The 25,797-nt window shown below is 43.4% G+C and overlaps 1 protein-coding gene and 1 long non-coding RNA gene across 16 annotated transcripts in view; one reads left to right on the top strand and one right to left on the bottom strand.

Annotated features, from left to right (window-relative positions):
- Positions 1-10,360, top strand: part of LOC119957093 — a 120,964-nt gene extending 110,604 nt beyond the window's left edge. For all 6 annotated transcript variants that reach the window (XR_005458745.1, XR_005458742.1, XR_005458744.1 and 3 more), the window contains 2 exons: positions 8,699-8,784; positions 10,274-10,360. This is a non-coding gene — a long non-coding RNA (uncharacterized LOC119957093). The remainder of the gene's footprint in view (positions 1-8,698; positions 8,785-10,273) is intronic.
- The window catches only part of cacna1ab (calcium channel, voltage-dependent, P/Q type, alpha 1A subunit, b), a 617,073-nt gene that overhangs the window by 446,840 nt on the left and 144,436 nt on the right, over positions 1-25,797 (bottom strand). For all 10 annotated transcript variants that reach the window (XM_038784774.1, XM_038784777.1, XM_038784770.1 and 7 more), the window contains exons 4-5: positions 15,735-15,840; positions 10,641-10,780 (exon numbers count right to left, since the gene is read on the bottom strand). In XM_038784774.1, the coding sequence (XP_038640702.1) occupies positions 10,641-10,780; positions 15,735-15,840 (246 nt within the window). The remainder of the gene's footprint in view (positions 1-10,640; positions 10,781-15,734; positions 15,841-25,797) is intronic.

Here is a 25,797-nt window from a genome sequence, read left to right as displayed (position 1 = left end):
GTAGGAGGGTGAACTGAGTCTGGTTCTGGATGCAGAGGTGTGGAGTGAGGCTCTTCACAGGGTCAATTCTACCTCCTCATGTGCTAGGCTCAGCTTGATTCAGTTCAAAGTGGTGCACAGGGTGCATCGGACCAAGGCGAGGGTGTGTTATTTTTCCTCGGTGGTGGAGGTTAAGTGCGAGCAATGTTCTCGGGGGCCAGCGAATCGTACCATGTTGTGGTCCTGTCCTAAACTTGAAAGCTTCTGGGTCTTCTTCAACAGCATATCCGAGATTCTTGATATTGAACTGGAGCCTTTTCCGCTGGTGGACAGTTTTGGGGTCTGAACTCGCCGGTGATGCAGATGGAGATGAAGGCGGCTGTTCTCACCTTTGCCTCGTTGATAGCCCAGAGGAGAGTTCGGCTTGGGTGGAGATCTTTAACGCCGCCCAGTGCCTTCGCCTGGTTGGGTGACCTAATGGAATTCTCATATCTGGAGGACAAGTACATCATTAAGGGGTCGGTAGAATGGTTCTACTCGAGATGGCAGCTATTAATTTCCTTTTTCAGAGTTATTCACCGTCAACTGTTGGGTGGGGTTTAGTTATACGTTTGAGGGGTTGGGTTTAATAGGGTTGTTGAGTATTGATTGTGCTATTTTTACATTGTACCTTTATGTATTGATGGTATAGTGTGGTATTATTTTGTTATAATGAAAAGTTTCTTCAATGAAAATGTATTTTTAAAAGCAGTGTGGCAGTATCATTCAATTAACAACTTTTGTTAAAAAAAACATTTAACATGTTGCTGAAATGTCTTGAATTTAATTATCATTGGCTTTTGAGTAACAGCATTGCAGCTCTTCAAAGAATCCTCATAGAATCCCTACAATGCAGAAGGAGGCCATTCGGCCCGTTGAGTTTGCACCGACTCTCTGAAAGAGCACCCCGTCTAAGCCCACTCCTCTGCCCGATTCCAGTAACCCCACCTAACAAAGGGACAATTGATCATGGCCAATCCACCTAACCTGCAAATCTTTGGAATATGGGAGGAAACCCAGGCAGACGGGGGAGAAAGTGCAAACTCCACTCAGACAGTCACCCGAGGTCGGACTCGAACCCAGGTCCCTGGCGCTGTGAGGCAGCAGTGCTAACCACTGTGCCACCATGCCGCCCATCCTTCAGATGTTGCATTTTTGACTAAATTTTAAAAATGGATCCTCTTGTCATTAAGGTTGACAGCCCCTAGTCTAGGTGATATCAGAATGACATTGGCCATGAGGGATATCATAGGTAGGCGAGTGCCTGGCTTTTGTTTAATTAATTATTTGAATACGAGTGCCAGTAGCAATGCCATCATTTACCATCCATCCTTAGTTGCCACCAAGGTGGTGCTGATGATCCTTCTCGAACTACGAAAGTCTAGATTTGGAGGTAGAGTGATGTAATATAGGAAGTTCCAAGATTTTGATCTCTGATGGCTATGAAGTGATACACAAATATGGACACCCCACAGTAGTAGGGTCCCAAGCTGTGATTACATATATTCCTGGAGGTTTCATCACATTCCAGCCATTAGTCAGCCAACCAATCTGTCCTTGTCATGCACTTAATTCCTATGCTAATTGGAAAGCTAAAAAACCCGGATGCTGGGTTGTCAGTCAAATGGCTTCCCCCCCCCCCCCCCCCCCCCATTTTCAATATTTTTATATCTGGGACAGAGAAATATACCCCCAAAAAATGACAATCTTTATTCATGTACCACAGATATTCTTTCTACCCTGCAGTGTCCTGGTCATTGACCTTCAATTCCTGGAAACACCTATTCAATCCTGGGGCAGTGACAACCCTACTCAGTAACTAGTCAATGGAAAAGCATCTGGAAATTTGATGGGGATTTCCCCCTTGCTATCTCAGGAATAGTCTGGGCATGTTGAACTGATGATGAAATCCTTAAGCCGATCACGTATTCGCAACCTCAACTTGGACACCACCTGCAAGGTAGGCCTAAGGTTCAAGGACTATTTGAAGGCAAACCTCAGGGAACCTGACATGATCACCACAACTGGGAGAAAAATGCGCAAGAAGGAACTACCTGAAGAACCATCTCAAGTAATGGCATTACTTCCTTCAAACAGCAAATACAGGCAACTAAGATTAAAAACAAGACCAGGCAGTCCCAATGAAAAGAAGAACAAGCCTGCCTGCAGCATGGGAAAGTCATGTATGTCTGCAATTGGACTCCACAGCCACATCAGAATGCACTATAGGTGACTTTACGCACACAGCAATAGCCATCTTCGATAATTAAAATAAATCGACAGAGATAAGCTTATGAATACGAAGGCCAATTATTGAATCTAACTATAACTTTTAAGATCCCACTTAATGACATAACTGAACAGGAAGATCCCAAAATGGAACGCTGGCTCAAAAGACCACATATTTTATTTAGTTTTTAATAATAATAACAACAATAATAACCTTTTATTGTCACAAATATGAAGTTACTGCGAAAAGCCCCTAGTCGCCACATTCCGGCGCCTGTTCGGGTAAGCTGGTACAGCAATTGAACCCACGCTGCTGATCTTGTTCTGCATCATAAACCAGCTGTCTAGCCACAAAATGTGGAGGTACAGAGTAATAGGATTGTTAGTTTCAACAGGAACAAAAATGATTAAACATGGAAAAATTGAATTCTAAGACAATACTCCTTTACTCCCTCCTTAACTTAACAAATGCACATAGATTTAAAGATTAACATTGATTACAAAGTACATCTAAGCTACAATGGTCGCATTAACACCAAAAGTCCCTGTTAAGTACACAAAATGACTGTGGAAAGATGCACTCCTCTGAGAACCCAAGTGAATGGCTGTGGTGTTCTCTTCAGAATCCTCCCAGATGATGATCACATGGGAGCTTCCAAACTCCACTCCCAAAAACGCACTTTAAAATCTTTCATAATTGTGCTTTCCCTGAGAGTTTTACATTCCAAAATCCAGTCCAGGCTTTACAAAAGACTCTTTTAACCCAAGTTTTGCCCCATTTTTGACTTAAAATCTGTCCAGGATTTTATACTACCCCCTTTTAGGTTACCTTTGGCTTAACTGCTTTTACGCAAACTCCGAGATCCAGCCCTAATTCCCATCATTACTTAAACTCACGTTCCATAGGCTGTAGTAAAATCTCACAAATCTTCAGATATTTTTCTGACGTTTCAGTTTTCTCAGCTCTGTCTATCTTTACTGAACAGTACTGTGTTTCAGTACCTTCAACATGAGACTTCTTATAAACCTCTCTCCCGTTCTCTAGTTTCTTTAACTAGTTGCTCTTCAGATCTCTGCACTTAATTTTCTTAACCACTATTCCAAGGTATGGCCTTTCACGTAGCAAAGCTGAGTTCCCTCTCCAGCCTCAACCAACTGTTTCTGGCAGAGCTGCATTCTCTCTCACTACCCATCTCAACTGCAATCAAATTAGTTAAACTAAAACTTAAAATCTTCTCGACCTTACAATGCCTCAGTTGCTAAGCAATTTATCCATCTCTAGGCTTTTATTTACTCTTCACACTGCAAGCAGAACAGAATCACAACTTAACCATCCCCCACACATATAACCACCAGCATTAATCTAACTATAGGTTTTACCCTTCTTTCAATCAACAACTGAATTCAAATTTCACCATCTGCAGTGGTGGGATTTGAACCTTTGCCCCCAGAGCATTGCCATGGGTCTCTGGATTACGAGTCCACTATGCCACCACCGCCACCTCTCCCTTGAAGCTAAAGAGCTAAGAGAAAGTTTAGTGTTTAGGTGAAGCTGGGTGAAAGTTCAGGATACAATTGAACCTTGGCATGCACAGTGTAATTCAGCTCCCAATTTAAAGTCCTGCATTATTTCATTATCTTGTCCAATACTTTGAACATACGTTTACAGTAATTGTCCAAATATAGTGAGAAGTAGAAGTTGTTTACAGCACTGGAGCATCTACGCAGAGCAAGCTGAAGGGGTTGACGAATTCTAAAAGGAAGGTGCCACTACTGGTGGGAGAATAATTTTGAGGTGCAACAGGTTTACACAGGCAGTTTCCATTATGGGCATATTGATTTATCCAAAATATGTGCAACACACTTTTTGAACTATTATAAAATAAATCTAACTATTTCTAGAAATTAATTGTTGGCTACTGCATGCTAAATTTACTCCATTTGTGTGATAATCATTAGTTCTCCAATGACAGCAGTATCAACCACACAGAGCACATCAGTTACCAGTGGTTGCACTGGTTACTAAAATTGAACAACATGTTTTTCTTATAGCAGTTCCATCACCCCATGAACTCTCAGGGTAAATTACAGAAAATGATGGATTTCAAGGTCACAAATACTTGTGATTTAGATAACAGCTGGAAACTTTCTAGTTGCTATTGTGGGTTGCAAAATAATTTGAACACCTCGATTAGATTCCACTCTGTAATTCACTCCTGGGTGCCCATTATTCCTTTTATAAACTAACCAAAGCGTTCAATCAGATTCAATCCTATAATTTACTCATAGGCATCCATTATTCTATATATAATCCATCAATAGCTCTCCATTAGAATGCTCAGTTGGCACCACCCTTACCTCTGAATTACAAGTGGGTTCAAGTAGGTTCATCTATTTTTGGTATATTGGCTGCAGGAAGAAGATTGTCAGGAAAAAGCTCTCTGCTTTCCTTCAAATCGTGCCGTGGGATCTTTAACATACTCTTGACCCACCAGTGGAAATGTGACCTTGTATTAATGCCATAAGATCATAAGAAATAGGATAAGAAGTGGGACGGTCAGCCCATCAAACATATTCTGCTATTAAATAAGATGCTGGCTTATCTGATTGCGGCCTTAAGCTCACTTCCCTGCCTGTTCCTCAGAACCCTGGAATCCTTTGTCAAGCAAAAATCTACCGATCTCAACTTTAAATATATTCAGTGCACCAGCTTCCACTGCTCTCTGTGGAAGAGAATTCCAAAGATCAGCACCTCCCAAAGAAGAAATTCCCCCTCATCTCTGCCTGCAATGGGACACCCCCTATTTTTAAACTGTATCCCCCTAGTTCTAGATCCCTCCCCCACTCCCGCACAAGGGGAAACAACCCTCTCAGCATCCACCTTGTCAAGCTCTCTCAGAGTTTTGTATGCTTCAATGAATTCACCTCCCATTCTAGGTCTTTACAAAAGCACACAATACTCTAGTGAGCACTGAACTAATACTATGGGCGAGATTCTCCCAAAACGGGAGAAATCGTAAAGCTGGCGTAAAACCCGGGCGGGTTTTACGGCAGCGCGCCCCTTCCCGACCGGGGACCGATTCTGGTCCCCGGTCGGGGCTAGCAGCCCGACGCCGTAGGCTCCGGCTGACGCGTCATATGACGTCAGCCGCGCATGCGCAGTTTGGAAGACTCCAACCCGCGCATGCGCGGGTGACGTCATCGCGTTTTTGCGCGAAACCCGCGCATGCGCGGGCCGGGTTGCCCCTCAGCCGCCCCGCGAATAGATACTGCGGGGCGGCGGAAGGACAAGTAGTGCGCGGGCATCGGGCCCGCTGCCCGCGATCGGTGGGCACCGATCGCGGGCCCATGGCACCCTTGGCACGGCCGTGGTACGGCCGTGCCAATCGGTGCCATGGTTATTAATAGCGAGTTTGTGATGCCGTTTTTACGAACGGCAAGACCAGGTGTGTTTGCCGTTCATAAAAACGGCAGAAAGGGCTGGGACTTCGGCCCATCTAACAGCTGAGAATCGCTGCCGGCCGTAAAATAACGGCGGCAGCGATTCGGGTCGGGACTTCGGCGGGGAGGGGGGAGAATAGCGGGAGGGCGGCAAAAATGTTGGGAAGGCCCTCCCGCTATTCTCCCACCCGTCGTGGGGGGCGGAGAATTTCGCCCTATATCTTTGAAGGTGCCACCTTTTTAGAGAAAAACCTTCAAAAAGGTTTTCCCGATATCGTGGCAACATTTTCCTGCAAACAATAATATCAAACATACTAACTGATCCTTCATTTCAGCACTGTTTGTGGGATTTTACTGTGTAAAAAATGCCTATGACTACACTTTAAGCTTAATCATTCGTTGTAAAGAATAAAGTCAGCTCACTTATTGCCAGAGATCTACCCTAAACAACAATGTTGAAGGTCATGTTTGCCCTGAGGGGGTCGGTACAATGGTTCTTCCGGCGGTGGCAGCCCTTTCTCGATTTCCTGGCAGAGGGTTAGAGGGTGGTCAATCTCAGCAGCAGCCCGGGGGGGGGGGGGGGTTAGGGATCTGTTAAGGGGGTTTGTTTTTGCGACTGTTTGTCTGCCACTTTCTTGTTTTTTGTATTGTTATTAATTTATTGCTTTGTATTTCTGTTTATTTTTTTTTATACCTTGTTTATTTTATTGTTGGGAGAAAATTTGTTGCTGAAAAATTTGCTGAAGTGTGAGGGTGTCTGAGGTTGGGGGTGGGGAACTTAGGTGGGGTGCTGGGTGACCAGAGGCTTTCTGAGCAGTTGCAGGGCACAGTTGAGCAGTCAGGTGTGAACAGCCAGGGCCTATAAGTTGCACCAAAGGGGTGCGTTTCAATCACATAGTGCAGCAATGGCAGTCTGAGCCAGACCGCACCGATCCCATGAAGAACATCCCAAGTGTACGGACTTGGCACCAAGTCGATCCCTGCTACTCCCTGGCAGCAAACTCTCAGCATCTTACCTTCTTACTCCCCCTCAACAGCCATGGCACCCAGGCCTCACTTGCACCAATTCATGCCCGTGTGGGTGGAGCATCACGGAGGGGTGGAGCATCGCGGAGGGGTGTGGCATCGTGGAGGGGTGGAGCATCGCGGAGGGGTGGAGCATCGCGGAGGGATGAAGCATCGCGGAGGGGTGGAGCATCGCGGAGGGGTGGAGCATCGCGGAGGAGTGGAGCATTGTGGAGGGTGGGGCATCGCGGAGGAGTGGAGCATCGCGGAGGAGTGGAGCATTGCGGAGGGGTGGGGCATCGCGGAGGGATGGGGCATCGTGGAGGAGTGGAGCATCGTGGAGGAGTGGAGCATTGTGGAGGGATGGGGCATCGCGGAGGGATGGGGCATCGCGGAGGGGTGTGGCATCGCAGAGGAGTGGAGCATCGCGGAGGGGTGGGGCATCGCGGAGGAGTGGAGTATCACGGAGGGGTGGAGCATCAGGGACGGGTGGAGCATCGTGGATGGGTGGAACATCACAGAGGGGTGGAACATCGCCGAGGGGTGGAACATCGCGGAGGGGTGGAGCATCGTGGAGGAGTGGAGCATCACGAAGGGGTGGAGCATCACGGAGGGGTGGAGCATCACGGAGGGGTGGAGCATCGCGGAGGGATGGAGCATCGCAGAGGGGTGGGGCATCGCGGAGGGGTGGGGCATCACGGAGGGGTGGAGCATCGCAGAGGGGTGGGGCATCATGGAGGGGTGGGGCATCACGGAGGGGTGGAGCATCGCAGAGGGGTGGAGCATCGCAGAGGGGTGGGGCATCACGGAGGGGTGGGGCATCACGGAGGGGTGGAGCATCGCGGAGGGGTGGAGCATCGTGGAGGGGTGGGGCATCACAGAAGGGTGGAGCATCACGGAGGGGTGGAGCATCATGGAGGGGCGGAGCCTCACGGAGTGGTGGAGCATTGCGGAGGGGTGGGGCATCACAGAAGGGTGGAGTATACATTCAGTTCCATGCAAATCACGGTTTTGCATGGGCCCATCGGCGCAGGGCGCGAACTTCACTAATGCTGCCAGCAGGGGGACCGGAGCATGGCGTCGGAATCCGCACCAGGGACAAATCACAATTTTTGCATTGCATGTTATTCTCCACCCCATCGCAGTTCCAGCTACCAGCTTCGGGAGGCGGAGAATCCAGCTCCATGGCTCAGAAGAAAGATTGTCCTAATCTGGATTGGTCGGTGCAATGAGAAAATGTTCATTTTGCCTCCTGAACTCTTATATACAGGACCTCATAATTCAGCAAATAAACAGTATAAAGATCAGGGTTTGGTACATTAGCAATTATTGTGTCATTGGAGAGGCAAAGTCTGCAGTGTAACATCATTCATAATCTGCATATATATAGTCATTTGTTTACTTCATTCACTATCATAAATAACCTTGTATCTTGTACTTTAACAGCCATGCCCACTGAGATGCCAAATCCACACAGCACTATTTAAACAAAGACACCACAAAGTCAAACCAGCCAGCTGCCAGCCTAAAACTAATACCTAAATTCTAATTGCATTGGATAACAGTTTTAAATAAATCCAATTGTGGGATTCTTCCGACTTATTGCTCAAGCTGCATGTTTAGGGGTTTATGACTGTATCAGTGTTCCTCAATGCTCAACCCAATAGCTCAATAAGTACCAAGCAGCAGATTTAAATAATGGATTACTACCTGTGCTATATTCAAGCTAAGTTAATATTATGAATGGTCAGTACTTGTCCCATAGATGCTGTAGAGTCCAAGCCCATTCCCCTACTTAGTCTTTCCTCTTCCAATTTTCACCTTCTAAATGTTGCAATCAATTTGACCTCAATGGCTACTTACCATAACACACCACCATATTCTAATGAAAAATATAATCCTCTTATTCTTATTTGAATCTGGATTTTCTGTCTTACTATTACCAGTTCAATAACCAACGAAGACAATTCTTCAGCATTTCAAATACTTTTTCATTTTCTTTCAGGTTACACACTTGCTCAATGGAACCTTTCCCTCCATATGGTTAATCAATGATTCAGCTAAAGTTCTGGAGAAATGCAAAGCAAAAAGGTATTCGTCTCAAAGTACATCCCTCTCCTACCACAAGCATAAGATAATCCATTTTAACAAATATTACTCTCTCGGTCTTCTCTACCTGTCAAAGTTTTGGTAAACTTCAAAGGAGAAGGGAAAAATAACCGCCTGTAATGAACCTAAAGAAAAAATATATAAATGCCAGGAGCACCGAATGGACACAGTCCAAGGTGACGGATTCCACTGCTCCTAATCCAATAGTCACTGTTCTATTGACCAAACGCATGGAAGACCCCAACAGAAAACATAAACCTACAAACCACATCAAACACAGACTCACCGTTATTCTACTAATCTTCACAGAGTGAAACCTCTGCTTCCAAGTAAAACTCAAATTGCATACTGAATGAGTACAGATCAAAAACAGATTATACTGAAGAATAAGAAAAAAGCAAAACTCAGTATTTTACCAATAGTGGAAGTGCCCATTTGTAATCCTTTACACCGGCTGTTTCAGTCGGATTGATTTTTTAAAAACTCTATTTACCTCGAGTTTACCTCGGTAGCGCTGTCAATTTTAAAGATGCCACCTGCCCGAGAGGGCCGTGACACGTCCAGTCTTAGTCAGTTAATCCTCATTTTTTTATAAAGATTATTCATTTGCAATTGTTTTTAAATAACTTCATAACACACTGCATACAAGGCATTTTTTTTAGTTTTCTCCAAATATAATCCCAGTTTTAAAAACAAGCTTGAATTAATTTAGCAACAAATTTGATCTTTGAAGAGATTTAATTACACATTGCACAAGATACACAATTGCAATTGAGAGGAGCAGGAAATAAGTATTGAACCACTTGTACCTTGAACATAAATTAGCAATGCTTAAATCACAGAGTTATTGCTGGTCCAGGAAGGAAACTGACTCTAAAAATATTAACAAGATTGAATTTAATCTGTAATTCTAATTTCCATCCATGATTCCTTCCATTAAAAGACTGCACTACTTTATCCAGGCCATCCTATCTTTCAGTTGCTATCGCCTCTAAATATCAATAGTGAGTCTGGCAGGTGGGCAGATTGTAGGAATTTTGAATGTTTACACCCCCCCCCCCCCGCCCCGGATTCCACCTCCACCCCCCCCCCCCCCCCCCACATTATTCCTACCATTGGGAATGATAAGCACTTCTTCAGAGTTAGAAACCAATTCTATATCATCAGCATTCTGGAATAACAAAACACTTAACACACTAGGTGACAACTGTCACCCTCTTTAGTCTCACCAAATGCTGGCCTCAAGCTTCACTAAAAGATAAAATAATCATGTATGGACTGGTGTTAATTAGCACAATTTATTTTTAAGATAAAATGGTTAAATACTTCTTTCATCCTCCGCGCAGTACTTTCCTAGTAAATCATTGTACTGAATGACACCTGCTCTTAAATGTTATAAAATGGTTGCTGTAAACATCATGCATCCCCGTCCTATTCCGATCCTGTTTCATGCTTTCCATCTGTTTCTTAGATATCTCCGAGGCACAGTCACCTCTCCAAGCTCACATTGGCATTATAAAGCAGGTTCTACATGAGTGATCATGTCTCTGACCAACAAAGCAACATAGAAATAAGGAAAGGACTAAGAAAGAATTGCAAGTTTCGAATCATCTCTCTTTGTAGTATCCAGGATTATTTAACCATCTGGCAAAGTACTCTTCACTCAAATCATTAAAGTACAATTTGATCTTGGAGCTCATTTGCACTTCACCCCACTAGTCTGTTGATGAGATTCAGCTAATTCCTGAAAACAATCACACACTGTACACAGGTCTAGCTGTGAAATTATCCCAGCCCAATCAGCATAAATATTGCAAGACAACATTCCTGTGACTCACCCAGTCAGGACCACAACAAAATCCATGATGTTCCAGCCGTTCCGCAAGTAAGAACCTTTGTGAAACGCAAATCCTAGAGCAATTATTTTAATTCCTGCCTCAAAGCAAAAGATTCCAATGAAATATGGTTCCGTGTCATCCTGAAACAAAGCAAAAACAGAAAGCACAGTTACTAACCTTTTCTCAATATGTTCTTGGTTAATATATCTGGGAGCTAATAAAGGATGTCAGTTTGCCTTAGATAGTAGCACTACTGCCTCAAAGTCAGAAGGTGCAGGTTCAAGCCCCGTTCAAGTTATCGTGTAACCTACGCTTACACCCCCAGCACTTAAAGGAGCACTTGATGTTCTGTCCTTCGGATTTGACTTGAACCAAGCTCCTTTTCACCACATTGTTCAAACAAATACTAAGAGCAGTGCAGTACTCAGAAAGGAGTAAGAAGATTCAGGTGTTGCACGTACCATTTTCCAAATAAAGTGGTTGTATATTATCTCAAAGAACACCTCAACTTCATTGAAGAGTTGTATCTGAGAACAGTGTTGAAACCAGATCTTTCAGATGGGACTGTGTGTCTCCCCTATCTGATAGAGATGTGGAGGGAGCTGTATATTACAGCAATTTGTGCCGTAATCATCGAAATCTTTAGGAAGTTATGTGTTCGAACATTGTTTTCAGCAATGAAACAATGAAACCCAAGACCTGGTTTCTAACTGAGGTTCCAGACAATACAGAAAATAACATGAACTACAAATCCCTAAACCACACAAAGTCATCTGCAGAGAAATAGAAAATTCTGATGGTTGAAGGGTGCAAGTAGCATTCATTCAATCTGCAGGCTAGTTTTGGGAGGCATTTAGTAGAAAATACTTTGTTATGACTACAGCAAATGTTAATGCTGAGCATACCAAATCCCAGAGAGAAACCTGGTTTACAGCCATACCTTTTTTTGCATTTTGAAAACAAGAAGAAAATGTACTGATCTCATTAACAAGAAGTCCAATGACACTTATGTGATTTTTAAATTCAAAGTCAAACGGTTTATTATGAACAAGAAAAGAAAACTTAAGCACACAGTTGCACATTGAAAATTAGTCTCACAAAACATTCCCCCAAAAGATTCCCGACTTGCTCAAACCCACAAGTAAATACCAAAACGGCAACATTCCTTCATAGATGTTTAACTTTAACATTACCCTAAGGCAAAGCTGTTGTCACTTTAATAAGGCATACCAACAATCTTGCAAACTTTCTTCCATTCTGCTGTGGAAATCCAAGACTTCAGAACAGGACTGTCTTTTGCAGCCTTGAGACTGCTGGTTCAAGCTGCTCAGGTCAGAGCTGTTTCCAGCAGCTCTTCCTCACACAGCTAACCCCAAAGCTCTCTATGGTAACTCTAAAATACCTTTTTCCCCTCCTTTCATCTCAGATTCCTTCTGCACTGTAAATTCTATGATTCTATGATTCCATGTACTCCTTGAACTTCCAAAATGGTAAAATCTTTCATGGTTTCCTAATGCCCCCACTTTCGGGTTAAATTTTTTTTAGTATACTTCTCTTGCTTACTTATGAAACTTTTACTTCCCATTGAAATTTAACAGCTGGAAATAACAGATCCCCATGCATCTACTAATGCAAATTTCTGAACCAAGCTTATTTACTTATAAACCACTTGATCACAAAGGTTTCATTACAAATGCATTCCAGACAGAAGTCACTATTAAACCTTTTCCAGATTAATTAAATCATTCATAATAACAGACTCACAGCCTTCTTTATAGATTAACACAATATTCCCCAAAAAAACTTTCTTAAAACATCCATTCTCACACTAATGGAGTCCTAAAAGTGGCTTTGAGATGGAAATGAAGAGGACAAAAATGACATGGAGGGCATGGACTATAAATGTGACATGGAAAGTTCCATAATCCCCGATTTTAATCAAGCAACGTTACAGTAAACCAGAGCAGGGCAGCGATAGAAAATGAACAGTCAGCCTGGTTCAGTAATGAGTTTCGCAGGGGGCGTGTAATCTGGGATTTTCCACACTCGACCATGGATAACCTTGAAACCTGTGTTATGGGAAGGGTGGCCCCAACCATACAAGCAGCAGAAAATGTATCAGGGTTGTGTTCTGGTAAGCTGCAAGGTTAAATACCATCAGCAATCTGTAAACAATTAAGGTAGCAAAACTTTGTCTCTTGCTAAACCTGCACCTAAATCTTTGCCTTGGCTTGGGAAAGTGAAAAATATGTGAATTTCTTAACAGCTTAGCTTGGAAGCCCTTCAACACAATGGTGGGTTTCCATGCTTCCGTTTCTCAGTTAATTAAAACAAAAGTAAAAGGGCTGAGACAAGATCATATGAAAAGGGCTGCATTATCCAAATTCATAGACAATTTTAGTTTCTAACAACTTTTCCAGTGGCCTTTTACATGGTAAGACTTTGTGGAGATAAATAATTTAATACTTACATTATTAATAACTGGAAGAGGAGGATTCCACAAATATCCCCATCCTCAAATCATGGGGTGTCCCAGCAAATCAGTGCAAAAGACAAGGCTGAAGCATTTCAACCACCTTTAGTAAGAAGTGCCAAAGTTGATGATCCACCTTGGAAGTCCCCAGTGTTACAGCTGCCAGCCTTCAGTCGATTTGATTCACTCCATATTATATCAGGAAATGTTTGGGTGGGGGGGGGGGGGGGGGGGGGGGGGGGGGTCACTTGACGTGAGCGCGGGAGCTAGACTTCTGGCTCTGCTCATCTTTGATGAGGGCCCGCCTTATTGTTGTCAAGATCCTGTGCATGGTGTGTCGTTCATCCTGTCTGGTTCCGGAGAGGGGGGCCGGGCGGGCTGCGCCCCTGAGTCTGGTCCCTGGTGAGGAGTGAGTGGCGAGTTCCCGATTGTGTTTAGTAAAGCTATGCTTTAGTAATTCTGATTTGGAGGGTGGGTGCATCAGATTCAATGGAGCACAACGTATCCCGTCTTTGAGGCCGATGGTCAGTCTGGCCCACCATTCGCTGGCCCCTTTGCTCGATGTCCTGTGATCGTTGGAATCCTTGGGAGATCTTGAAGAAGGCTTGTTGATCCTGTTTTATCCTTCGTCTTCTCTTTTGGCATGCAGATTTCCCTGCAGTTCTTCTGGGTGTTACTCCCTGTTGATCATGTTGATTTCTAGTTGCTGTTTTTTTTCATGCAGGAAGGAGCATGATGGTGTGTTTTGTCGACTACTCTGATCTAGTAGAATCTTATTGAGTCAATTACGAGGAATGTGATTCCTTTTGCTTTTTGGAGAGGATGATTGGAGACGGGTGGGGTAGAGGTTTGGGGAAAAGGGGTGGGTGGTTGGGTGAGTTTAGTCCTCACTTAGATTGAGAACAGCCCCCCCCCCCCCCCCCAGTTAGAGCTAGTGCGTTTCAGGTTTCTTTTTGGCATTAAGCATTTATTTTGTTTCTTTTTAGTTAGTGAATTTAAGAATCTACAACGGCCTGGGCAGATTTCTTTATTATCCTGGGGAGGACTGGGTTTCTTCTGACTATCCCTTGAGGTTGCGTTTTTTTTCTCTCTTTCTTTCTCTCCACTTGGGTCTTTCGTTCTCTCTTCATGGGTGGGTTCGGAATGCAGAATTTGGCTCCCATTCCCTTGTTGGCTGGGAGTCCCTGTCAGTTTGATCGTAATCCGCTCCTCTCTTTACATTTGTCTAGATTTATTTTGGTTATGCCTAAAGCCTTGATTGGGGCTCCGTTGCAATGTGTGGCATATATGTAACTCCCTCCCCTTAGGACTGGTGTTTCCGTGCATTTTGTTTTGTTTTTGCAAGGGTGAATCCAATCTTGACTTCCACATGGGTGGCAATGGGTCTGGTATCTGAAGAGAAGGGACTGCGGTGGGTTGTTGGTACCAGCACATTGCCCATACAGACATCCTTCATGTGAGTGTCTGGATGAGTGTCTGCAGGGTATCTGACTGTGGGAGATTCTAACAGTCCAACCATTCTTTGTTCTTAGATAAAGCCCATACACGTAGTTTTTGGCAGGAATTACTCAACTGTTCTAGGGACATTGAAGATGGTTATAGAATCTTCACACCATCGCAGCTGGGTTGTCATAGACTTTTGCTTGAATATGTTCCCCTTTAAAGTGGAATCTGCAGTCATCGGGGTTTCTATTGAATCAAAATAATTTCACAGGGCTATAGATATTCACTTGCTGGTTTCTTTGCTTCGAATTGATTGCATGTTGCATGGCAGCTGGCTGCTCTTTTGATGACCCCATGAACAAGAGCATGTCGCCACTGGAGCATGATTCTTCTAACAGCCACTGCTTACATCAATTAAATGCGAATCTGAATTCATCTTCTGCCCATTTGTTAAAGTGGCAAATCAAAGTCGAAACCACAGAGTGCCGCAGCTCCAGAATATAAATATGGTAGTAATGGTAATGGACGACAACATTTAATTCAATATTTCTGATCATTTGTGGGCTACCACCAGAAAGCTACCCATGAAAACTGTGATTTTTGTAAAAGCCTAAGTATTTCCCCAATCTCTTTTCAGAAAAGTGATCCTGTCGTCTCTACTCAGTCTGCCCTCCACATAATTCCAGTCCACACTACACAGTTGACTGTATCATTTGAACTTGCTACTGACTGGAGAATGAATGTCATCGAGCCAGGATCATCTGCATTTGGGGAACAAATTACAAAAATATCAACAGAACAGGCACCTTTATCCCATTTTTTCCTCAAAGCCCAGCACATCAGTGCTCCCTGGAGAGAACTGCAAGGGAGGAAGGAAAGAAACTTGCACACAGAATTTTAAGAAATTTCCCTTCCTCCCGAGTGCCAAATTGTGCTGGGGAATGACTCCGTGGATGCTGGTCATCTTTGGCTGAGTCTAAACTTTATACATATAGCGGCTTACTTTACAATGGGAGCCACATAGTCAAAACCAATCCTAAACTCAACCAACATCCACACCCATGCACTTTCCAGTCACAGCACGGTGCATATCTGGAGCCTTCAATTGCTGCTAACTTTTAGCAAGCAAGATAAACGCACACACGTAATAAAAACATATGAGAAAAAACATAACTTACCAGTCGTTCGGACATGGGCGTCTTGTCATCATCGGGTAAGTGTTGCTCCAGTGCTAAAACAATGCAATTGGCGATGATTGTCGCTAAGATCATATATTCAAATGGAGTGAGATGCAGTTAAGGTCAAATTTGCTATAAAGAAATGTCACACCAATTAAACACTGAAAACAATGATTATAAATCTTCATGACAAAATCTCAACTCAGTTCCAGACAGGAATCCTTTGAAAACTCGACATGGTTTGAAAACATAAATCAATGATAAAAGCAACAATAATAATCTTTATTATTGTCACAAGTAGGCTTACATTAACACTGCAATGGAGTTATTGTGAAAATCCCCTTAGTCTCCACATTCCAGTGCCTGTTCAGGTACCTAGAGGGAGAATTCCGAATGTCCAATTCACCTAACAAGCATGTCTTTCGGGACTTGTGGGAGGAAACTGGAGCAGCCGGAGGAAACCCACGCAGACACGGGGGGATCGTTCAGACTCTGCACAGACAGTGACCCAAGCTGGGAATCGAACCCGGGTCCCTGATGCTGTGAGGCAACAGTGCTAACCACTGTGCTGCATGGCAACAGTCCACATTTGATACGTAGCTAGCATTTCAAAGCATAACCAATATTCCATGTCTGTGGGCAAAAAAGAAATCGAGGGGAATTCCAGAGCATATCGCAGGTTATTGAATACCGAGCAGCAGTTTCAGAGAGAGATAAGAATGCTCCCTAAATGGAGCCGAGAGAGTGGAAACAGTGCTTGCCTGAATGAGGCGGTGGGGAAGAAAAAAGTGTCCAGGTGAACTTGGGGAGGTAAGAACAGAGCGAATCTGGAGTATTGTGTATCATATTGGTCTCAATAAGGAAGGATGTAAATGCGTTGAAAGCAGTTCAGAGAACATTTACCAGTCTAATGCCTGGAATGGGCAAGTTGTCTTATGAGGAAAGGTTGGACAGGCGAGGCTTCTATCTGTTGGAGTTTAGAAGGGTAAGTGGTGACTTGGTCTTAAAGGTTTCAATCTTCAGGGGTATTGACAGGGTGGATGGGGAGCGAATGTTTCCTCTTGTGAGCGAATCTAGAACTAAGGGTCACTGTTTAAAAATAAGGGGCCACCCATTCAAGACAGGGATTAGAAGAATTGAGTGTCTTTGGAACTCTCTTCCTCAAAAGGCGGTGGAAGTAGTCTTTGAATTTTTTTTAAGGACGAGGTAGGTAGATTCTTGATAAAAAATGGGGTGAAAGGTTATCTAGGGGAGACAGGAGTTTGCAATCAAATTGGGCATGATCTTATTGAATGGTGGAGCAGGCTTGAGGGGCCGAGTGGCCTACCCCTGCCCCTAATTTGTATGTTTAAATGTATTCAGGTGTTGAGGATGGGGTAGGCAAATGGATGAGACCACTGTCAGAATGCCAAGCAATGCTAAGACTGACAGGAAGGGGAGAAAATGATAGTCCCTATTTCATTGTAACAACCTGGGGACATCTCACTGTAAAGCCTCAAGGCAAGGACAACACTCAGGAAATGAATATGTAATGGGACTATAAAATGCTAATTTGAACACATTCATGCCACTACACATGCCATCAAGATGTGAATAAATAGTAAATTAATTTCACAATAAGTGTGAGGTGGAGGAGTGGGTAAGCAACATACTCGTTGGAAAATAAGAATGTACATGGGGTAGAGGAGCAAAGGAACATGGCATTTTACATGCCATTAAGAGTAGCAAATCAGGTTAACAAATTCATATAAACGCGGAATAATATTCCAAAACTGTACAGAGACATTCCCACTTGTGGAGGAGTTCAAAACTAGAGGCCTTAAATAGAAGGGAGTCACAAATGAATCCAATAAGGAATTCAGGAGAAACCTCCATACTTAAAAAGAGTGGTTAGAATGTGGAATTCACCACCACTTCCTGAATAATACATACATGCATTTAAGGGGAAGTTAGATAAACTTGAAGGAGAAAGCAATAGAAGGATATGCCAATATGCTGACAGACATAGTAAAACGGGATGGGGCTGATGCAGAGCATAAACACCACATAGATCAGCTGGGCCAAATGGTCTGTTTCTGTATGGTGAGTTCTATCTGCCAAACAATTATTCCACTCATGGTCCATTTACCTGCTATCCTTTCCTGAGCTGGAAAGATATCAATTAATCGTGAATTACATGAAGAATGTTTTCAAATGTCAAAGGCCCATGTTTCATCTGAAAACCAGGTGGCTTGCAATTGAAAAGGGGGGCCATACCGTGGATTTACAAGGTCTTTCACGTTCTTCACATTTGAACCATTGGTGACTGCTCCACTAAGAACCCTCAACCATTTCTCAAAATATTTGTGAAGCCAGATGGAGCACGCACATGTCTCTCCCCCACCCCCCTCCAGAATCGGAAAGCCCAGGCTTGACCTAATAACTGGCCGGGTTCTCACTCTCCTCCAATCCCAGGAGCTACAGTGGGATAACCGACTGGTACCCACAGTTCAAAATGAGACCTGAACCCAAAAATGGCGTCTCACCGCAAGCTTGATTCTATGCTGTCCTGTGCAGAAGACGAAAATTCCTGCATGTGTAAATAACCTGAAAAATGGATGTGAAATGTAGCACCCTCATATTTCACAGAATGGTTACAACACAGAAGCATTTGGCCCTCCATGTCTTTGCTGGCTCGCTGAATGAGAAATTTTCCAATCCCAATCCCCTGCCCTCTCTCATAGACTTGCACATCCTTCTTCTACTTAATTGATCCCGACTCCACCACTGGCTGCATGAAAAAGCGCTTCCTCCTGCTGGCATGGTTTATTTTGCCAATTACATTGAATCTATGCTCTCTGGTTCTCACTCCTGGTAATTATTTCTCCCTGTCTACTCAGTCCACATACCTCATGATTTTGAGTACCTCTATAAAATTTCCCCTCAAGCTTCTCTTCGCCAAGGAAAATAGTTCCAATTTTCCAATCTACGTAACCGAAGTTCCTCATCCTTGGAAACATTCTTGTGAAACTTTTCTGCACTCTCTCTAATGTTTTCACATCGTTCCTAAAGTGTAGCACACAGAACTGGTTGCAATATTTCAATTTGGGCTAAATCAATGTGTTATACAAGTTTAACATTTGCTTTTGCAGCCTCGTCCCTTTTAATAAAGCCTCACATGCTTTATGCTTTATTAACTGCACCCTAAACCTGTCCTTTCACCTTCAATGATTTATGCAGGCCCCTTTGTTCCTGCATCCACTTTTGGACTTAACCCTTTATTTCATAATGTCGCTTGTGTTCTTCCGACCAAAATGAAGCATTTCACATTTCTCTGCATTAAATTTCATCTGCCATTTGTCCATCCATTCCACTGACATGTCTATGTCCTTTAGAAGTTCTACATTATCGGGGCGGAACAGTGGCACTGTGGTGAGCACTGCTGCCTCACGCCGCTGAGGATCTGGGTTCGATCCCAACCCTGTGTCACTGTCCATGTGGAGTTTGCACATTCTCCCCCTGTTTGTGTGGGTTTCACCCCTACAACCCAAAGATGTGCAGGTTAGGTGGATTGGCCACGCTAAATTGCCCCTTAATTGGAAAGAAAGAATTGGGTATTCTAAATTTGTTTTTTTTAAAAGAGAAAAAAAGTTCTACACTATACTCCCTACAATTCACAACACTTCTAAGTTTGGTATCATCTATAAATTTTGAAATTGTGTCCTGGGGTCTTAACAGTGACCCCTGGGTAATGTTATTTAAGTGATTCAAAAAGCTGCAATTTTTTTTTCCATCAGTAAGTAATTATGCTATCCTGAAAATGCTGTAATAAAACAAAAGGGTTAAAAAAAAGCAGAATTTTGCCCTTCTCAGGCCAGTGAGCCTTTTACTGTTGGATAGAGTGGGGGCAGTTTTCTGAAGTAAACTCCTACTGGGAGCTTGGTTGAAGCTGCCCAATCTCATTTCGCTTCGGATCCTTGATAGCCTTCAGAGGCGACTCCCATCTGTCTCTGAACCCTCGACTTCCTTCTTCGATCTGAAAAAAGGGCTTTAAACCAGAGCCTTGTAGGAAGATGGCAAATCAAATTAATGACAGGTGGACATTGACATGGATAGTTTTTAAGGACCTATCAAATAAGTTGGCAGAATAAACATGCTTTGAAATTATCATTGCTCAGTCAGGATAGACGGCCAAAAATCTTTTCTTTCTGCGTTTCGTGCAAAAATCTCAACCCAAGTGGCCAAATATTCTCTTTAATATTTTCCACAGTTGCTTAGTTTTTACTGTTGCAGAAAATATTGTCAAAGTATTTGATGTCGGTAATAAAAAAAACAATTATCATTGAGCAAAGGGGTGGCACAGTGACAGCTGCAACAATTTCTGTGCCATGCAGTGGCATAAGGCAGCCTCAAACCTTTCAGAAAGCGGTGTTTTCATTCTCCACCGTATCAGGTTATAAGATAAACTAGACGATAAATGGTTACAGGTTCTTTTACTCGAAGTTGACTCACTATCCACACCTCATGGGTATGGTCCGCCTCCACCCAGATGGTCCAGCTGAGATCGTGGGTGAGAAATGTGCACTGTCGTGTTATGGTGCCACAGCATTAGCAACATGCCATACCATTTGGGAAGGCACTCAAAATGCTGCTCAGCTACCAGTTTTCATTTGACATTACATTATATTAATTTTAGTGCAAAACTAGGTCACAACAGTACTCAGATGGATAGCTCGATAAACTGTTAATCTTCAATCAGAAATGATGAGGGATAGTGGGAATAGTAGGAGGAGCACAAAGCCAGCTATCTCCATCCCGCCAACAGCACTCCCATTCTGAGTGATATGATTGTTGTAATAAGCCCAATTCCAGGAGTTTTTCCTGTCTAGTCTCGGGATATTCTGAACTGCATTTCTAGTTTTGGAACTGTTCCCATACCAGGACATCATTCCAGTCACATGGAAACATAACAAAAACCCAGATATTACTGTTGCCAATATTAGCAGATGAACATTTAATGCATTCACGGATTTCTCCTCTGCTTGCTAATTTAAAAGCAACATTAACCCATTTTTAAGAAGATTGGTAAATACTTCGTCAAAATAGCATACGGTATTGCACATCAATGCATTTATAGTTTTGGAAACATCAATTTTTAGGCTACATTTTAAGATTGAATTGTCATCAGGAGCAGAAACTCTAGAAGCTTTTACCTTCTCTGGTGTGGTGATGTAAAGATTTATGGTAAGACTGGCTGTGCTGACTGAGGCAAGCTAACTCACTACAGAGCGATAATTAGAACTGGAATCTTCAGTGGTAGGCCAGGTGGTGTACTTGCCCATCCAACCATAAGGAAACTTGATAACTCAAGGCTAAGCCATTGCAGTGCTGGACGATCATTATCCTGGCAATTCCTCCCAAACAAACCGCCACTCATAACGGGTGAGTTTTCCGGTGGTGACTATTATTTTTTGTGTACATTCGACTAATGAAAGAAAAAGAAAATCAATTCCTTCATTTAATCATCTTCCTTTAATGTCCCCACAGTGCCACTTCCTCCTGGCATTTCCTTTTGATAAGCATCTCTGACTGCACATTTAAATAAGTGGAAACAATGCCAGCTCAAAACACAGCCTGATAATCCCATTATGTGTACATCATCCAGTGCCATAGATGGATCTCACACTTGGTCGCTCTGCATTGCGAAGCAAACAGTGACAGGGGGGGGACTTCAGTGCCAAGATAATTATAATTCACGTTGTGAAGATTTTAAGTTTTACATAAAATAACCCAGATGAAGGATCAAGGCCCACAGAACAAGACAGCATTAAGTTTGAAATAAAAGAAAGATGACAACATTAAATCAATCAAGTAGTTAGGGTAATGGTGAATTTGGGTTTTAAATCCTGTGTATTGTAGAAGAAAGGAAGGCAGAGTTGCCTGGTTTGGAGGTAATTGGATAAAATATATACTCTATCAGCAGCGTCAATGCTTAGCACGTGCTGTACCAACACCATTTCCCACACACAATGAAGAATTCATTCAGGAAGTTGAGGCAGTTTCTCCATCTTTATCTATTGAGATCAGCTGCTGCAACAGAGGCCAAATATTGAACCCGAGATCACTGGTGTGTGTGACTCAATACCGCACAATTAAAGTCATTGGCAAGTGTATTTAGGCATGAACCACTTGTCAGCATAAAGCTAAGCATATATTAAACAGATTAAAATGCTGATAAATGCTGACTGTTACTTTAAAATAAAACCATTCAGTGTAGCCAGATGTCATCAATATAACCAGCAAAAATTGAATTTACAATGGTAGCAAGAACGAACTTCTTCACACAATGTATAATAAATATCTGGAATACTATGTTGGTAGAGCTACAGACCAAGAACTTTAAGGCTTTGAATATTAAATGAAGAAAGTCCAATGGGCTGAATAGCTTTCCCTCATCTTGACTTAATGTACGTTATGTGACCTCAATTCATCTGATGTTCTGTTTTTAGCGGGTCTTCTGGTGCACCAATTTTTTACATCGGCTTGCTGCCAACTACACATGATGTGTTTGGGGAACCCAGAGACACTAAGAGAGTCCTGCACAATATGTTAATTCCTTCTGTGTGCATCACTCTAACACCTCACTCAGTTTCAGAGATGCCAGGTGAGATATTGAAAGCTAACAGTTCTTGCAACAAAGTCACCAATACTGCATTAATATATTGCTTAAGATCAACAGTCACAGGGTTACAAAACATGGGGTTGGCTGAGAGATAGGATGAGAAGATGCCGTTGAGGTTAACCAAAAAGGCACAAACCTAATCGGTCATTCCTTCTATTTAAAGATTCTGCTACTCTTTTATGACCGTTGCAAAAACTAAGAACAGGTGAATCTATCTTGGCATTTGAATGTGTGGTAATTATCTGAGGGTAACCATGTATCATGCAAAGAGATTTCCATCCACTCCTAATCCAGTAATCCATCACCAGCAAATAGAAGGTATCCATTATCATTGGGCGTAAATGTCCTTCCTTCACTTTAGAACTTGCTTGATACATACTCCGGGGTGACTTTCAAAACCAGACAGTCATAATATGTGTAATATCCTGCACGGGACACACAAGGCGGGATCAATTGTTTCCCCCGTGTGGCTCGAGGAGTATGAGCTCCCCGCTAATTAGGGGGCTGATAACCATGTTGTATAAAAGGAACCAATTTACAAAGAGAGAAAACCTGGTTAGGTTTAATCGGGCCCCTTGTAAATAGTTGTTCTTATAAACAAACATCTTCTTTTGTTTACTCGTCTGACTTCCCTTATCATTGGCGACAAGATAAATTGGAACTATCCACATGCAACTCTGCCGGCTATGCCAGTTCTCTGTGACTTTGCTTCTCCTAGGGCTAAGGTATGGCGTTCACTATGCCTTTGTTTGGTCAATTGGGTACTTTTGACCCTGCTCTTAAATCTTGGAATCAGTACGAGCAACACCTGCAATACATTTTCAGAGCAAACATTACTGAAAACGAGCAACAGACAGTGATCCTATTGACGGAGTGCACATTCGGTGTAATTGGGGGCTTAACGCATCCAATGGAATAAGATACGATATCATTGGCCGGCTTATCACCCTGGTGGGGAATCACTTCAACCCGACTCTATTCATCATTGTGAAAAGGTACAGATTCAATACGGCAGAAAGGGAGTCAGTTGACGAGTATGTTTCCTATTTGCGAAAAATCGCCAAATATTGCGCTTGTTGGCAGATATGCTCCATGACGCCTGGTTTGCGGTATTAACAGGGGAAGGAGTGAGGCTCATTGGAAAGGCGCGCTCATAGGGGGATCGCATTGATTGATGGTGCAGATCCTGAGAGGACTGTGGGTCAGGGCATTGAAGGGCTCCTCAGTGCTCACCTTAATGTTCTTTTCCTTTCAGTTTTAAATCTGGGAGAATCATGAAGCCAGTTGGGCTGGCAATTCTTTTGATTTCTATCAAGTAGCAACAGTGACATTGCCGTGCAACTGCTCATGGCTAGGACCAGCGCCCAGCAGAGGAAAGCAAGGCTGGGCCCATTTACCTACTGGGAGAAGGGCCACCGTGGCAGAGCCTCAGAGGAGGCACTATCGGCCACGAAAGGAGCTCCCCACTGATTACAGAGATTGAGCTTTCCCGTAGTGAGAGAATCAGAGGCAAACTGCTACAATTGCGGCGTGAAAATTGTGAGAGAAAAATGTTTTGTTAAAGAGGTTAAATATGCGGCGAGTAAACCAGGATGGGGGCTTGCGATCTTTGGGGTCGGGGTAGAACCGCGGGTACAGGAGGCCAGGGAGGCCGGAATACTGGCCTTTGCGTCCCTAGTGGCTCGACGAAGGATATTAATTCAATGGAAGGACGCGAGGCCTCCAAGCGTTGAAACTTGGATTAACGATATGGCTAGCTATATTCAGCTAGAAAGGATCAAATTTGCCCTGAGAGGGTCGGTACAGGGATGGTCGTGGGGGGACATGCACGACTGTAACGCGGGCAAGTCTGCTCGCTGCTCATATCTGAAACTGTAGGCTGCCTTGTTTGTTAAGTTGTTGCTTGGGGGGGGGGGGGAGGACGGGTGCGCGCGAGAGGGCGGGCAAGGGAGGGATATTTGCCTAGAGGGATTGTGTTGTAAATAATTTAAAAATTAGTAGGGGTAAATGTCTGTATGGAAAAATTCTTTCAATAAAAATTATTTAAAAAAAAAAAATATGCGGCGAGTTTGCTCCCCAGTTTTCTCGACAAGACTGACACTTTTGAAGAGATATCAGAAAATTCCGCCCCTAGCCTATTAATCCTGCCCTGATTATGCATACATACACATTTCTAGTATCTTCTCCCATTCCTTTATATCCTTTTCATAATGTGACAACCAGAACTGCAACTGTTTCATATAATACAATTCAGAGCTTCTGCACATATGAATAGCTTTCAAAAGAATAAGTTTCTCTTCTTTCAACAGATGTGCTCTCACGGCAGGATCTCCGGTTCCTAAAGCAATTCTAGTTCTGATTAGATCACGTTTCAGTTGCTCAAACTCACAAGATTCAGCTAGATGTCTCAGTGCAGTCACAAACTGATTGATATTCTACCCCTCTTCCTGAGCTCTGGTGTTGAAACATACGCCGTGATCTTCCTGCCACATTGCGCCAGATGCGACCTCGGCTGCGCGTTTCCCAATTAGGCCCCTTATTCAAGGCGAGTCGCGTTGAATAGCCATGTGTTTCTCGGCAGAGAGTGATGGGATCACGCGCCTGAACGCGTTAGCTCAGGAACTTTGTTCTGTTTAGGGCAGATCACGCCATAAGGCAGGGTTTCCCAGCCCCGCCACTGCCAGGTGTGGGAGAGGAAAATTTGGATAGTAATTCAAAGTCAACGGCCCTTCAAATTTTCTGGTCCCACCCACGACGATGTCCCCTGGTGCTAGGGCCAAAGAATCCCAGCCCTAGTGTTCAGGAATAGCATTGAGCCTTCTACCAAAGTGGGTCTTCAACTCCCCCAAATTTCAGAAGGCTGGCTTTTCTGCTCCTCAGTGAGGCCTAGGGTGCAATAAAGCATTCTTTCCTCAGCACCAATATCGGAGTTCTTACTTTTATTTGTTCATGTTTCTTGTTTAACTCTGTGTCAATTTCACAGTTTAGCTATTGAGACTCGAAGAATTCCCAATTCATTTTCAAATCTCCTCTGTCTGTATAGGAACCGGTACTGGAATATTCAACCCCCAAACTGACTCACCCAATAGTCAATGTGCTGTACCAAGTTACAAACTGAAGTTTTAATTTTTCTCTACTGCTGCCTACAGATCACAAAATCCACTCAACTTCAGCAGCACACACCTGACACCCAAGTTTCATGTGGTATGGAAAAATGGCTTCTGCCCAAAGTTTTTGGGTGACCTCAGAGTTACATGACTATGGTAAGCCACCGTATTCAAGAGGCTGCAGTGCACAAAGATATTTCTCCAAACAGCCCCGGTACTCAAGATTTAATACAGACTTTGCAAACACATTTCTGCTGTCATATTCTAAACCTTCTCTGCACCCCCTCCACTGCCT

The sequence above is a fragment of the Scyliorhinus canicula genome, chromosome 25 (assembly GCF_902713615.1).
Source record: "Scyliorhinus canicula chromosome 25, sScyCan1.1, whole genome shotgun sequence".
NCBI classification, from domain to species: domain Eukaryota; kingdom Metazoa; phylum Chordata; class Chondrichthyes; order Carcharhiniformes; family Scyliorhinidae; genus Scyliorhinus; species Scyliorhinus canicula.
The sequence above is the reverse complement of the archived record's forward strand: the minus strand, read 5'-3'. Positions and strand labels throughout refer to the sequence as shown.